Source organism: Temnothorax nylanderi, unplaced genomic scaffold (genome assembly GCF_030848795.1).
Source record: "Temnothorax nylanderi isolate EJ_2023f unplaced genomic scaffold, tnyl_v1.0 TNYL_tig0196_pilon, whole genome shotgun sequence".
Lineage (NCBI taxonomy): Eukaryota > Metazoa > Arthropoda > Insecta > Hymenoptera > Formicidae > Temnothorax > Temnothorax nylanderi.
Genome location: NW_027249258.1, coordinates 249,851 through 264,502, shown reverse-complemented (window position 1 = coordinate 264,502; position 14,652 = coordinate 249,851). Strand labels below are relative to the sequence as shown.

The window sequence follows — 14,652 nt, the reverse complement described above, 5'->3', positions numbered from 1 at the left end:
CTTTGGATCCGCCGATTAGAGGGAGAGAGGACACTGGCGATATTGAGTTAGCAGTCGCGTTTAATAAAAAGATAGTTTTATTGATACACTTGTGGATTTTCACTACCCTGACTTGCGGGTTACAATTAACGTTTCGTTGACTCGCGGTACGCGTTCGGTTCTTAGACTGCCCGCCGTTCCTTGGAAGGGCGGGCTTTTTATCGCCTCGGTATTGCTGACTTAGCAGTCAGCGGTTTTGACTTCGCGATCAACGGCCGCGGGCGGGTGATGTCCAGAATGACCATATATGGTCATTACCGGGACGCGTGCTGGCTTTCGCGTCGTCGGTCCTCATCGCTAGGGTCGGATTACCAAGTAATTCGGCCCTCGTTGTTGCCAGGTGCTATCGTTCATCGCGAATACGTTGTGCGCTCACAACACTTACAATTTTTGAGTATGCAAATTATAAATTTGCACATTGCTTAATCAACATTTTATTTCGCTCATAAAGCTTCCTCTATGAGGAAGCCAAATTAATAAATATCTACTAATAATTATGCAAAGCGTTAGAAGCAAAGCATGACTTGTTCAACTTGCATAAAAAGGTAAAACAGGCTACCGGAGGGTACAGAAGCAGGAAGTGTGCGTTACTGTTGGACGAACGTGACAATGTATTGGCTGCCAGTGAAGAGAAACTAGTAGAATGAGCTGTTTAGAGATCAGAGAAGGGAGAAGCACTGCTGCGAGGGGAATGATGGACTTGAGATAACAAGATCCGAGGTGGAACATGCAATGGCGACAGCAAAAAAGGGCAAAGCACCAGGTCCAGACGGTTTGTGCAACGAAGTGTTGCAAGTACTAAGAGAAAAAACATCTCTTAACTTACTGGTTTACTTGTTTAATGCCATCTACAAGACTGGCATAATACCACAGGACTGGTTAAGATCCACCTTTGTGACATTGCCCAAAAAGTCTGGCGCGAAGTACTGCAGAGAGTATAGAACTATAAGTTTGATGAGCCACGTCCTAAAGGTCTTTCTCAAGGTAATACATACCAGAATATATAAAAAGTGTGAGGAAAGCTTGGGTAACACTCAGTGTGGCTTTAGAAATGGATTGCAGAACATTATACAGGGGAAGATTGAGTGGAAACGTGGTCCGGGTCGACGCAAAACATCGTGGCACAAAAACTTGCGGCAGTGGTTCAGACAGAGTACAACGTCTTTATTCAGAAAAGCGGTTGATAAGGTTCAGCTCATGCTTTTGATCGCCGATGTTGTAGGAGGACAGGGCACTTGAAGAAGAAGAAGAAGAAGAAGAAGAATAACAATTATGCATTAAAAAACAGGCTTCCTCATAAGAGAAAGCTTTATGAGCGAATAAAATGTTGATTAAGCAATGTGCAAATTTATAATTTGCATATTTAAAAATTGTAAGGAAGTAATGTGCAAGTTTCTACTTGCCCACTTAAAAACTAAAGCAATGTGCAGGTTTCTACTTGCACACTTAAAAACTATGAGAAAGCAATATGCAGGTTTCTACTTGCATACTTAAAAACTATGAGAAAGCAATGTGCAAGTTTTTACTTGCACACTTAAAAACTATGAGGAAGCAATGTGCAAGTTTCTACTTGCACACTTTTTAGAATATTTTTGAGAATTTTTTGTATGTTCTGTATATTATATATTTGTAGGTACACGGATGATTATGGCAATTTAACTGAACGTTATCCTATGAATCCGAATGGTTCTGTGAAGGGTATCGCTGCAATTTGTTCGAAAAATGGCCGACACTTAGCAATGATGCCACATCCGGAAAGGTGTACTCAAATGTGGCAATGGCCTTGGAAACCAGCAGAATGGAACTACAAATCATCGCCATGGCAGCGACTTTTCGACAATGCATATATTTGGTGCCAAGAATGCAATTAGAAAGTTTATTATCAAATTTAATAACATATTTAATCAAGAAACTTTATGACTTACTTTATTACTGTTTATGTATTTTTTATATTTAACAAGATTTGTATTATATGTATACTTAACAAGAACAATAAAAATCTGGACATTAAAATAAATAAATAATTAATGAATGTAACGGTGCACAGAAAAATTTGTGTTTTTAATACATATTACATGTCCCAGACAGTCCACTCAAAGGAGGGTATCTAAAAAAGGCCGATTTCTGCCCAAAAAAGTAAAAGAGATAGTATTTTTTGTAGATTTTGACCTCTTGAATACGAATAAGCTATTAAGAAGGTTTATGATGTAGGGGAGCGTGGGGCACAGTGGCACACTTTTTTTTTAGTGAACATATTTTCATAATTTTTGGCATTTACAAACACTTTTTTTTTAATGGGTCATTGTCTAAAGTAATATATTTTAGAGTTGAAAAATAAATATTACTAGACTATTTTTTACTGTATATATTTTTTCGAAACTATGTTAATTGATCCATTGTACCCCCGGCATAAGTCACAGTGGATCAGAGCATGGATCACAGTGAATCATTACAGGATACAGTTAATCATGGAATTTTAGATAAAGATAAATATATCTAATTTAAAAAAACTAGTTAATCCTAAACTAATTAACCCTATGTTAATCCTAATGTTAATCCGGAGAGAATTTTTCGTGATAATTTATATTTTACCGTTAAATTCGCTACAAACTTGGGACAACTTGGCAATCAAGGAATTTTTAAAATATACAAAAGTTATTTTACAAACAACGTGATAAAAATTACCAAGCAGATTGGTAATTTTTAAAAAATTATTGAAATTTTCTAGATATATTTTATTAAAATTAATTAAAAATTTTATATTTTAACGTAATAGATATTAATATTTTTTATTATGATAAATATTAATCAGAATAGCTCGCGTAAAAGTCTTCGTAGTACTTCGCGTTATAAGTGTGAAATGGATTAACACACTTAATATTGTTTATAATGTGTTTATTCACGACTTTACAACTCAGTCCGTAATGTATAACGCTCGGAAGTCTCTCAGACCATCTCTGACTAACTAAAGGCCCCCGCACAATGAAAAATATTAGGAACAAGGAACAAATATTAGCGATTAGGACTAACGAATCAGGAATAAAGCTGGTATAGCATTGATACACGGCTTCCGATAGGTTAAAAATCTATTGCCCGTGTTATTCCCTGTTTCTGTTGTCTGCGTTTTTCATTGTGCATCCAGTTTTATTTCTGATTCCTTAGTTTTAATCGCTAATATCTGTTCCTTGTTCCTTATATTCTTCATTGTGCGGGGGCCTTAACTCTACCCGGCCTCGCGTGATGGCTCCACTCTCTCCACGTTAACCTTAGGCTCGCTACACAACCATGACATCTCCCTCTTTTTATTTAAGGTAGGTAGTCCAACAATGAATCAGTAGTACACTATGAACCATTGCGATATTTCATAAATGTAATGTTGCTAGATTGTGTTTGTTGTCATGCAACGGCTCGCATTTGAATCCCTCTTCGGCTTCTCAATTGGCCGGCAAATCGCGCGAACCGCCCGAAGGACGCCCGTTTGAGGCCACATTTTGTGATTTTTGGGTGACAAACTAAGTTTTTTTCGTAAGTTGGAGACCGGGGCGAAGTCGTCACTATTTTTTCGGTGCCGATTTTTAACAACAAAACAAATAATATAAATTATTACAAATAATATTGTTGCGCCTTGCCGATCTGAGATCCAGCAGCGGCTTTCACACTATTACAGACAACGCTTTACAATACACTGTTGTACAAGAATGCGTAAGCGAGGCTCGCGGTTATGCGCGTTTTCTTTATGTGAGAAAGCTCCGAAACGTACTCTCCGAAATCTAGGCAATGACTCCTGACTTTTGCACTCACCCCTCGCCCGCGCCCCTTCCCCGGGCCAAGCTACTCGATCCACCCGATCCGGGGAGAGGGCCGGAGCAAACACGTGAGTGCCGCGTGTCGCATCATCTCGAGGAACCGCGAGCCCGGAGACGGAATAGCTCCGATTCGCAACATCCCGCCCGCCTCGTCCACCAGACGAAATTCACGCCGCCCCGGAGCGCCGCCCGCCATAGCATGCCGGCGGGGGCAACCAACTAGTTCACTAGAATCATTAATATTACACGGCCTATGGTCTATAAATATTTACAATATGTACAATATATTACACGGCGGTACAACTTTCACACCCTGGAGGAGGGCTAGCATTCGCGATCGTCCCGTGGTTCGATCAGGAGCGGGCACAGTTTCGTTATCGGGCGCTTAAACGCGGTAGTGGCGGTTTTGATCGTGACCACGCGCACTAGTCCGTCGGACCCGGGGTGGAGGGCGGTGACTCGTGCCAACGCCCATTTGGCGGGGGGCTGCAGCTCGTCCTTGAGTAGTACGAGCGTGCCCACTTCTAGGTTTGGCGACGTCTTCCTCCATTTCTTCAGTTGTTGGAGATGGTGAACGTACTCCCTCGACCAGCGACTCCAGAAATGGTCGCGCATGCTGGAGACCAAGGCCCATCGGGTGGACAGCCTTTTCGCGTCCGTGTCCAGCAGGGATGGCTCCGGGACGTTTACCAGGGGCTCGCCAATTAGCATGTGACCCGGGGTCAGCGCGGACAGATCCGACGGGTCGTTACTCAGCGCGTACAGAGGCCGCGAGTTAAGGCAAGCCTCAACTTGGGACAGCAGCGTCGCCATCTCCTCGTACGTGAGTGTGTGGTCTCCGAGGATGCGGCGTAAGTGGTATTTGACCGCCTTGACGCCGGCTTCCCACAGCCCTCCGAAGTGGGGCGCACCGGGGGGAATAAACGACCACTCTGTGCCCTGGTTGCCCAAGCTCGCGGCGCAGGTATTGTAGAAACTGGAGGCCGCCCTGAAGTTTGCGCGTAGCTCCTTGGCGGCTCCGCGAAAATTGGTTCCATTGTCGCTAAGCAGAAGGCGGCAGTGGCTCCGGCGAGCGATGAATTGCCTGAATGCGGCTAAAAAAGAAGCAGAAGATAAGTCTGAGACGGCTTCCAGGTGTATGGCCTTGGAGGACAAGCATACGAATAGACAAATGTAGCCTTTGACGGCCTTGTGGCCTCGTCCCTTCGTAGTCCGAAGAGATACGGGCCCGGCGTAGTCGACGCCGGCGGACTGGAAGGGGCGACTCGGACGGGCGCGTTCCGCTGGCAGCTGGCCCATTTGCTGCTCAGTCGTGGCGCCTCGATAACGTGCGCAGGTTACGCACTTATGTATGACGGCTCGAATGAGGGAGTTGGCCCGGGGGATCCACACTCTCCGGAGGAGCAGGCTGCGGGTCAATTGGGGTCCCACATGTAACGACGTCATATGGGCCTCCCTGACCAACAGGAGAGAGAGGGGGTTGTCCTTCGCCAGAATGAGTGGGTGCTTTTCCTCGAAAGGCAGCAAGGCGTGTTGCAGGCGCCCACCCAGGCGCAGCAACCCTTCGTGGTCCAAAAATGGGCGGAGCGGTAGAAGGGGGGATCGAGCCGGGAGCGGCCTTAAGTCCCCGAGGTGCGCTATTTTGTCCGAGAAGTCATCCCGTTGCGCAATTCGTATCCAGCGGAGCCGAGCCGCGTCCAGCTCGTCTCTGGTGACGAAGCCCTCTCTCCTGGTCCGGGGGTTACGAGTATTGTGGAGGAACCTGAAACAAAAGGCTGTGACGCGAAGTAAGCGAGACAGAGATGAGAATCGAGACAGAACTGGGTTGTCCTCGGTGGGTCTTGCGACATGAGTTGTCACAATCCGCCGCTCCTCACTCTCTGCAGCAATATGGTCGACGGCGGGCTCGGACTTGGCATAATTGCTGTCCCGGAGCCATGTAGGGCCACGCCACCAGAGGTCCAGCGCCGCCAGCTCACGGGGAGATATGCCTCTCGTCGCTGCATCCGCCGGGTTCTCCGCAGACGGCACGTATCCCCAGCTCGAGGGGGGTATCAGATCCTGTAGCTTGGCGACCCTGTTGGCCACAAAGGGCTTCCAACGAGAAGGGTGCGACCGGATCTAGGCGAGCACCACGGCAGCATCTATCCAGGCGAATTTTTGAATACCGCTCAATTCAAGGCCCTTGTCGGTTACGTCGAGTAGCTCGGCGAGCAACAGAGCGGCGCTAAGCTCCAATCGGGGTATGGAGACTGGTCGGATTGGGGCCACCTTGGTCTTGGCCACCAACAAGTGAACGGAGATATTCCCGGATGCGTCCGTGCACCGCAGATATACTGCCGCAGCGTAGGCACAGCTCGACGCGTCCGAAAATCCATGTAGCTCGACTTTACCGCCAGCATCGTAGCCGACTGAGCGTGGGACGCTCAGGGTGTTCAAGTGGGGCAAGGTCTCAGCAAACCTTGCCCAAGAGGACTGAAGTTCTTCCGGGAGCGGTTGGTCCCAGTCTATTCCAGCCATCCACAGATCCTGTATGAAGATCTTGCCGAATATGAGCACCGGCGCTGCCCAAGCCAGCGGGTCAAAGCACCGGGCCACGTCCGACAGCACGGACCGCTTTGTAGAGCCCGTTACTCTGGTGGGAGGCGCCAGGCGCAGGGTGAAGCAGTCGTCGGCAGGATTCCAAAGCACACCCAGGGTGCTTACCCCTTCTCGGTCATGGAGGAGCTTCGCCGTCGATTCCCCATCCGGGCACAGTTCCGGTGTGTTTGCCGCCCACTTACTCAACTCAAAGCCTCCCGCCCTGAGGATTGCCACGAGCTGGCGTAGAGTCTCCAGGGTCTCTTTGAGGGTGTGGCCGCCGGCATAGAAGTCGTCCATGTAGCTATTTCTTTTAATGACCTTCGCTCCCAGAGGGTAGACCTTACACTCGTCGTCGGCCAGCTGGACCCGGAGCGCGAGATAGGGGGCCGAGGCCGTACCATAAACGACGGTCAATAAGTAAAAGTCTTGGGCTTCCGCGGCGGGATCTGGTCGCCACAGAATGCGTTGAAGATGGATGTCTTCTGGATGGACACGGATCTGTCGAAACATTTTGATAATATCACAAGTAAATGCAAATTTGAAAAGGCGCCAGCCTGATAAGATCAGCCACAGGTCTGATTGAAGTTTAGGACCAGGTAGTAGCAGGTCGTTGAGGGAGCCCGACGCTGTGCAAAAGGAAGCGTTGAAGACAACGCGAATCTTGCCTTTGAGATCCGAGTTTTTAAAGACTGCGTGATGCGGCAAATAGTAGGCTTCGGGATGAGCAATCTCCGCGTCCGGGACCGCTTCCATATGACCCAGGCTCAGGTAATCGTCCATGAATGTAGTGTATTGCTCCCGTAGCCGATCGTTACGCATCAGACGACGCTCCAAGCTGAGCAGCATGCGGAGCGCCTCAGCGCGGTTAGGGGTCAAATGTGTCGCAGGATCCTCGCGTCTCGGAAGCCGGACCGTGTATCGCCCGTTAACGTCGCGATTATGCGTAGCTGCAAACAGCGTCTCACAAGAGAGATCTTCGGGCGTGAGGGCCTTTTCATTGGTCACCTCTTCCATTTCCCAGAACCGCTGGAGCGTCTGCCCGAGGTCACCGCACGAGACCGTGGTGTGATGCACGCAGACGCTGAAGTGCTCTGGGTCGGCGGCGGGCTGGTCCGCCACATGTCCCATAAGGACCCATCCCAGCAAAGTCGACTGAGCTGAGGGCGCCCCGCGGGGGCCCGGTCTGAAGCCATCCTGGAGCAGCCTCCCGTAGACATCGGCTCCTAGGATAGCATCTACTGAGGCTGGCTGATCGTAGCACGGGTCCGCAAGCGGCAGCCCGCGTATGTGAGGCCAGTCTTGCCGGGTTACCGGTTGCTGCGGGAGAGCCGACGTCAGCTTGGGCAGCAGGAGCATTTCCGGCAGATAGAGACACACCTCAGGAGCGTGCGGCGAGCCCAGCGTCACCGAGACGGCGTGGGTCGAGGTACCGGAAGTCGTACCCTGAAGGCCGGAAACTGGCACGTGAACGCGGCGCCTTGGCAAACGCAAGGCGCGCGCCACTCGTTCGGAGAGGAAGGAGGCTTCAGAGCCTGAATCTAAAAGCACGCGGGCGATGATCGCATCGCCTTGTTTATTCTTGAAAGTCGCCTGAGCAGTAGCCAACAGGACCGAGCGGCCCGAGGAGGCCGCGAGAGCAGCGACATTAGTGGCCACCGCAGCGCTGGGCGGGGTTTCCTTAGCCGGCGCAGGGGCGGTTGATGATCCCTTCTCGGTGGTCTCCGCAGTGGTTGAAGTATCTGTAAGATGCAGCAGAGTGTGATGCTTTTCTTGACAGCGAAGGCATCGCACGCCAGAAGGGCAGCTTGAAACCGAATGTTTCATTTTGAGGCAGTTGAAACACGCTCCTTGCTTTTTTACGTATTCCCGGCGTTGAGGCACCGGCATTTCTTTGAATCGCGGGCAGTAGTTAAAAAGATGGTTACCTTAGCAGACAGCACATCGTTTGTTCGACCCTGCGATTCCAGGAGCCGATGCCGCTAAGGCATTTACCTTGGCTTTGCGATCCTGTTTTACAGAAGTCGCGGCAGGAGCGGCTGAGCCTTTGGGGTTCGCGGCGTCCAAGTCTCTTATCCGGGTCTGCAAGAAGTCTTGAAGCTGGCGGAGGGTAGGAAACTCCGAGCTGGTTCGCAGGGACGCCTCCCAGAAGAGGCGCGATTGAAAGTCAAGTTTCCACTATTACGTGAACGAACCAGTCGTCCCAGTGCGCCACGGGTCTGCCGAGCGACTCAAAGGACCGCCTCGCTTGAAGCGCGACACTGACCAGTTGTTTCAGATCCGCCGACGACGCCTTCGTTATGGCGGGGCTGGAGAGGAATACACGCATATGCGTAGACAGCAGAACTCTCCGGTTGTCGTAGCGAGAGCTCAGCTCCGACCACGCTGTCTCGTACCCCCTGTCCGTCAGCTCCATGTTGGCGATAACGGCAGCTGCCTCGCCGGTTAAGCTGGCCTTGAGGTATTGCAGCTTTTGAACGGGGGCCAGATCTGGTACTTTGTGGACGAGAGACCTGAACAGGTCGCGGAAACTCTCCCACGCCAATTGTTCCCCTGAAAACGTTGGCAGGCTTATTTTCGGCAACTGAATTTGCTTCATAAAGGAAGCCGAGGGGTCGGCTCTAGGCGCCCCTTCATCCTTTAATATGCTGGTGATCTTTGTTTTGGTGGCGATATAATTGTCCTCTGTAACGGTGTACAGGTCTTTGGACATGTATTCCGCGGTGGCCGGGTCGTCGAGCTCGAGGAGGGGATAGTGCTTGTTTTCGAACCTACGCCAGTAGTCCTCGAGCAGCGAGAGGCGAGCCTTCAAATAAGATTGCGTGATCTTATCCTTTCCTACTTTAATCAAATTATCCCAAAAGCGATCGATGTAGCCCTTGGTGGCCAATTGCCTCCTCAAGGCGGGGTCCATTTTCTGTTCCGTCTTCTGGACAGAAGTCATCGTGGACCGACGAGAGAAGGGCCACTATAGGGCGCGAGAGTCGAGAGGCGCGGCGCGCGTAGCACGAAGAGCGTACACGTAGACGCGGTGCCGCGCGGAGCACGGAGGCGGAGCACGTAGGCGCGGTGCTGTGCGGTGAGCGGAGCGACGGAGCACTTAGGCGCGGGGCCGCGCGGTGAGCGGGAAGACGGAGCACGTAGGCGCGGTGCCGCGCGGTGAGCGGTGCAGCGGAGCACGTAAGCGCGGTGCCGCGCGGTGAACGGGAAGACGGAGCACGTAGGCGCGGTGCCGCGCGGTGAGCGGGGAGATCGCGCGTAGCCGCGAATTATTATTCCCACAATCCTGTTGGCGCGACCGACACTCCAATGTCCCCACACTTCACTCGGTCCACGCACTGGCCGCTTCGGCACTCAGATGAGCCCACCGTCGGCCGGAAAGCTCTCGAACAGTGCCACGCGGCACTAAAGGTTCGCGAACTTTCTTCGCGCCCGTTTCACACCGCGATCGAAAATCCGGCTCGAAGGACCAAAAATATGTTGCGCCTTGCCGATCTGAGATCCAGCAGCGGCTTTCACACTATTACAGACAACGCTTTACAATACACTGTTGTACAAGAATGCGTAAGCGAGGCTCGCGGTTATGCGCGTTTTCTTTATGTGAGAAAGCTTCGAAACGTACTCTCCGAAATCTAGGCAATGACTCCTGACTTTCGCACTCACCCCTCGCCCGCGCCCCTTCCCCGGGCCAAGCTACTCGATCCACCCGATCCGGGGAGAGGGCCGGAGCGAACACGTGAGTGCCGCGTGTCGCATCATCTCGAGAAACCGCGGGCCCGGAGACGGAATAGCTCCGATTCGTAACAAATATAATATAATATAATATAATATAATAATATAATAATACAAATAATAATAATATAAATTAAAACAAATAATTTTAGTAAAATGTGGTATACCGTTGTAAAGAGTGAACCCTTGGCTACAAAATTTATAGGACATTTTTAGTCTACGTCGCTTTGTTCAACTGGTATATAGTGAAAACAACAAAGGTGCAAAAATTTAAATGTCAAAATTGTCGGGGCGGAGTCGTCACTCCATTCTCGGACTGAATTTTAAATGAAAATTCATAATTCCGATCATAAAAAATGATAGAATACATTTTATTAATTATTTTTTAATAGAAAAATGGAAACATTAATTAAAAACACGATGGCGGAAAATAATTACAAGAAAAGCGCACACACTTATGTGCCCTACGCTCGCATGAAATGTACTGTTTCTCGTCAGCTCTATTCTGTCATCTCTGAGCACACGCTGCACATATTATCCAAGTCCTCGCCGGAATCCGACCACTGCTGCTTTTTTGACTTTGATTTTCGCCCGAAGCCTCCATGATATTGGTAACGACTTCACCCCGGACACAGATTTTAAGTTTGATCGCTCATGAAATATTAGAAATCAACAAAAATAAAAAAAAATGAACGTGTGGTCGCCACGCGCGTTAGAAGTGAAACTTCTGAAGGCAAGGGCTTTGCCATAACTTTTCGTGTCGCAAAATTCGTGTCGCTTTTTTGTGTCGCAAAATCGAACTTACTACCGTGCCAAAAGAAGGAGCCGTCTCGCCAATGCCGTGCGCCTATTGGTCGAATTTTCGTTACACTTTTCGTTTCCCAAAATTCGTGTCGCAAAATTCGTGACGCTTTTTCGTGTCGCGAATTGAACTCACTACAGTGCTTAAAGAAGTTTTACTTCAAAATTTCACTGGATTCGTGTTTAGCATGCATTACTCTTCAGAATCACTTATCTCGAGATTCGGAGAGAAAATAATATTTAAAATTTTACTTTTACGCGCAAAAAATTTTACTTTTGATCTCCGAAAACACGTTTGCCTTAATGAAAATCACAACATGGCATATAATCAAGAGACACGGTAGTAGGGTAGAATAGCCGGTTCTAACTCGGGAGCTCCGTGGGGGGAAGAGGGGCAGGGGCGTTTTGCGGCGCGGGGTACTCCATGCCCGATGGGAGCGGGTTCCGCGGGGAGAGGAGGGGGGATCCGCATAGAGGAATCCGCGGGGAGAGGAGGAACCGCGTTGACGGTCCGCGTTTTCGGGCGCCGCGGGGAGGGGGGGTCCGCGTGCAACGGCCGCGTCGGTCCGCAGTGAAGGGGGGTCCGCGTGACGCCACACGGCGCGCTCGCGACCTCTCTCTCGCGGCCTCTCTCTCGCGGCCTCTCTTTCGCTCCCGTCCCCCGTTCGCGTTATCTCTCTCTCGCGCGCGTTTTCGCGTTCTCTCTCTCATTGTGGTATTTTATTTTTTTGGATAATTTTTATTAATTTTAATTTATTTAAATAAACCTGAAGACAATATCGCAGAGTAATTCGATTCTTAATCTAATTGTAAGTAGGAAAGGGAAAAGGAATTGCAAATAAAAAAATACACTAAAAATAGTTTTATAAGCTTTGGATATAATATGTATCATGTACAAAATATATATTTGTGTATTATGTAAAATCACCAAAATTCAATTTCTTCCTCTTCATTCTCAGATTCTGACTCAAAAAGTCTTCGAAGGTTGAAGGTACTTTCTTACCAGAGAGTATTGTTCTGTTCGCGATTAATTTCGCGTTCATATCGAACCCACCGCTGATGTTCAATGTTTATATAGCCACGAATCATATATTCCCACCGCGGCTGGAAAAAAAGTAAAAGTTTAACATTATTTTATGTTAACAATATATATAATATATATATATATATACAGGGTGTATCAAAATGTTTGGTACTTTTTTCATATTTAGATAGAGCGAGCCAAACTGAGTCGAAAAGTCATGTACCATTTTGCAATTTTCGCAATAGTTGATGAGTTATTAATGATTAAAAATCGCCGTATTGGCCCGGCCCACCGCCAAATCCAAGCGCGCGGCGAGATGCGGCCGCTTCGCGGTCGGCGCGCGGGCAGTTGTTTACTTCAAGCGGCACGAGCGGCGCGTAACGCCGGGCCCCCGTCCTGAGCGATGATAGTTTCTCGCCTTTTTTAAATAGAAATAAAATTTTCTAACAACATAGAAAAATTTTTTGTGCGTACTTATGTACATACGTGTGTACATGCATACACAGTAAAATATCAATTGTACTGCTTAAAAAAGCGATTACTCAATTTACTTTTTTTTCTGTTAGTAAGTAACGGTTGTCTTTAAGAAAGAATATTTTCTTGATAATAGTCTTAAAATGTACAAATTTTAGAAAGAGTCTTTATCATGTACTCGAAAGAAGAATTTATACTCCTTCAAAGAACATAATAAAATTTTATTAAAGAAAAGTCAAAATAATAAATAAAGTAATATGAGGACCCTCGAGATTAAAATAGGAGAAGTAAAGGCTATGAGGGTCAGACGCAGATCACAGTGCGTAATATCAGAAATAACTGATTTATTCGTCGTTTTGATACATTACATCGATCTGTACGTTTCGGCTCAGTTTTGAGCCATCTTCAGCGGCAGTTACAGAAATTAAGTTACACGTTCTCCGTACCGTATGGTGAGTTTACTGATTCAAAGTATCAGAAACATAGACCAATTGATCCATATCTGTAAATTTGTTCAATTAATGTTGAGATATTAAAAAGATTCCTTAGGAAACTCACCATTCGGTCTGAATAACGTGGAATACAGAGCCATGTACATAATGAATACTCTCTGCGAGAAGACTTGACGATCTTGTCGACACGACACACAATGATATGAAAGGTCTTGCAAGAAGAGGCATGTCGTAGGTCAACACATCGGCGAGGATTATAACAAAGCACGATTTGACACCGTCACAATATTGCATGTACCAATAGTAAAACCCCGATTTGCCAACGACCAAGTTCATGAGCATGGATTACAATTTGCTCAAAACCGTGACATATGCATGATGCAAAAAATCCGTGTCATTTTGAGACGGTGTCAAATCGTGCTGTGTTATAATCCTCGCCGGTGTGTTGACCTACGACATGCCTCTTCTTGCAAGACCTTTCATATCATTGTGTGTCGTGTCGACAAGATCGTCAAGTCTTCTCGCAGAGAGTATTCATTATGTACATGGCTCTGTATTCCACGTTTTTCAGACCGAATGGTGAGTTTCCTAAGAGATCTTTTTAATATCTCAACATTAATTGAACAAATTTACAGATATGGATCAATTGGTCTATGTTTCTGAAACTTCTGTAACTACCGCTGAAGATGGCTGAAAGCCGAAACGTACGGATCGATGTAATGTATCAAAACGACGAATAAATCAGTTATTTCTGATATTACGCACTGTGATCTGCGTCTGACCCTCATAGCCTTTACTTCTCCTATTTTAATCTCGAGGGTCCTCATATTACTTTATTTATTATTTTGACTTTTCTTTAATAAAATTTTATTATGTTCTTTGAAGGAGTATAAATTCTTCTTTCGAGTACATGATAAAGACTCTTTCTAAAATTTGTACATTTTAAGACTATTATCAAGAAAATATTCTTTCTTAAAGACAACCGTTACTTACTAACAGAAAAAAAAGTAAATTGAGTAATCGCTTTTTTAAGCAGTACAATTGATATTTTACTGTGTATGCATGTACACACGTATGTACATAAGTACGCACAAAAAATTTTTCTATGTTGTTAGAAAATTTTATTTCTATTTAAAAAAGGCGAGAAACTATCATCGCTCAGGACGGGGGCCCGGCGTTACGCGCCGCTCGTGCCGCTTGAAGTAAACAACTGCCCGCGCGCCGACCGCGAAGCGGCCGCATCTCGCCGCGCGCTTGGATTTGGCGGTGGGCCGGGCCAATACGGCGATTTTTAATCATTAATAACTCATCAACTATTGCGAAAATTGCAAAATGGTACATGACTTTTCTACATTGCTTTTCTACATTTTCTACTGATGCATATATATATATATATATATGCATCAGACTTCATGTATATGTATATGAATATGAATATGTAAATGATACATATACATGAGTGCGGGGAATCCGAATCCTCACAATCGCCCCTTCGTATTGTATGTCCACCAGGAGTGGATTCTCGGCCCACAACCACTAAAAATTAAAAAAGGATTTTTGCACTACACTTTATACTCGCGCATTACACTTTATACTCGCGCATTACACTTTATGCTCGCACATTGTACATACCCCGCCGTTAAAAACATAATTTCAATGAAATTATTCGCCATGGCTTTCGTACTGACGTTTGTACCGACTGTGCTCTGACCTGAGGTTGAGCTCAATTTATAGGGGTCGAAAA

At 47.2% G+C, this 14,652-nt stretch overlaps 3 protein-coding genes across 3 annotated transcripts in view; 1 reads left to right on the top strand and 2 right to left on the bottom strand.

Annotated features, from left to right (window-relative positions):
• Pfas (phosphoribosylformylglycinamidine synthase) overlaps window positions 1-2,076 on the top strand; it is a 72,006-nt gene extending 69,930 nt beyond the window's left edge. Inside the window, exon 5 of the mRNA XM_071716910.1 lies at window positions 1,673-2,076. Coding sequence (XP_071573011.1) covers window positions 1,673-1,910 — 238 coding nt within the window. The 3' untranslated portion in view covers window positions 1,911-2,076. The remainder of the gene's footprint in view (window positions 1-1,672) is intronic.
• A 2,093-nt stretch (window positions 2,077-4,169) lies between these two features.
• LOC139778796 (uncharacterized) lies at window positions 4,170-5,144 on the bottom strand. Its single transcript, XM_071716905.1, has one exon. The coding sequence runs from the start codon at window positions 5,142-5,144 to the stop codon at window positions 4,170-4,172; it is 975 nt and encodes a 324-aa protein (XP_071573006.1).
• An 822-nt stretch (window positions 5,145-5,966) lies between these two features.
• LOC139778795 (uncharacterized) lies at window positions 5,967-8,252 on the bottom strand. Its single transcript, XM_071716904.1, has one exon. It carries the CDS (start codon window positions 8,250-8,252, stop codon window positions 5,967-5,969), a length of 2,286 nt encoding a protein of 761 aa, XP_071573005.1.
• Between the last annotated feature and the right edge of the window lie 6,400 nt (window positions 8,253-14,652).

Bases quoted from the DNA above. Each gene is read 5' to 3' on its own strand.
- LOC139778796 (XM_071716905.1), bottom strand. From the start codon at position 5,144: ATGGGCCAGCTGCCAGCGGAACGCGCCCGTCCGAGTCGCCCCTTCCAG.
- LOC139778795 (XM_071716904.1), bottom strand. From the start codon at position 8,252: ATGAAACATTCGGTTTCAAGCTGCCCTTCTGGCGTGCGATGCCTTCGC.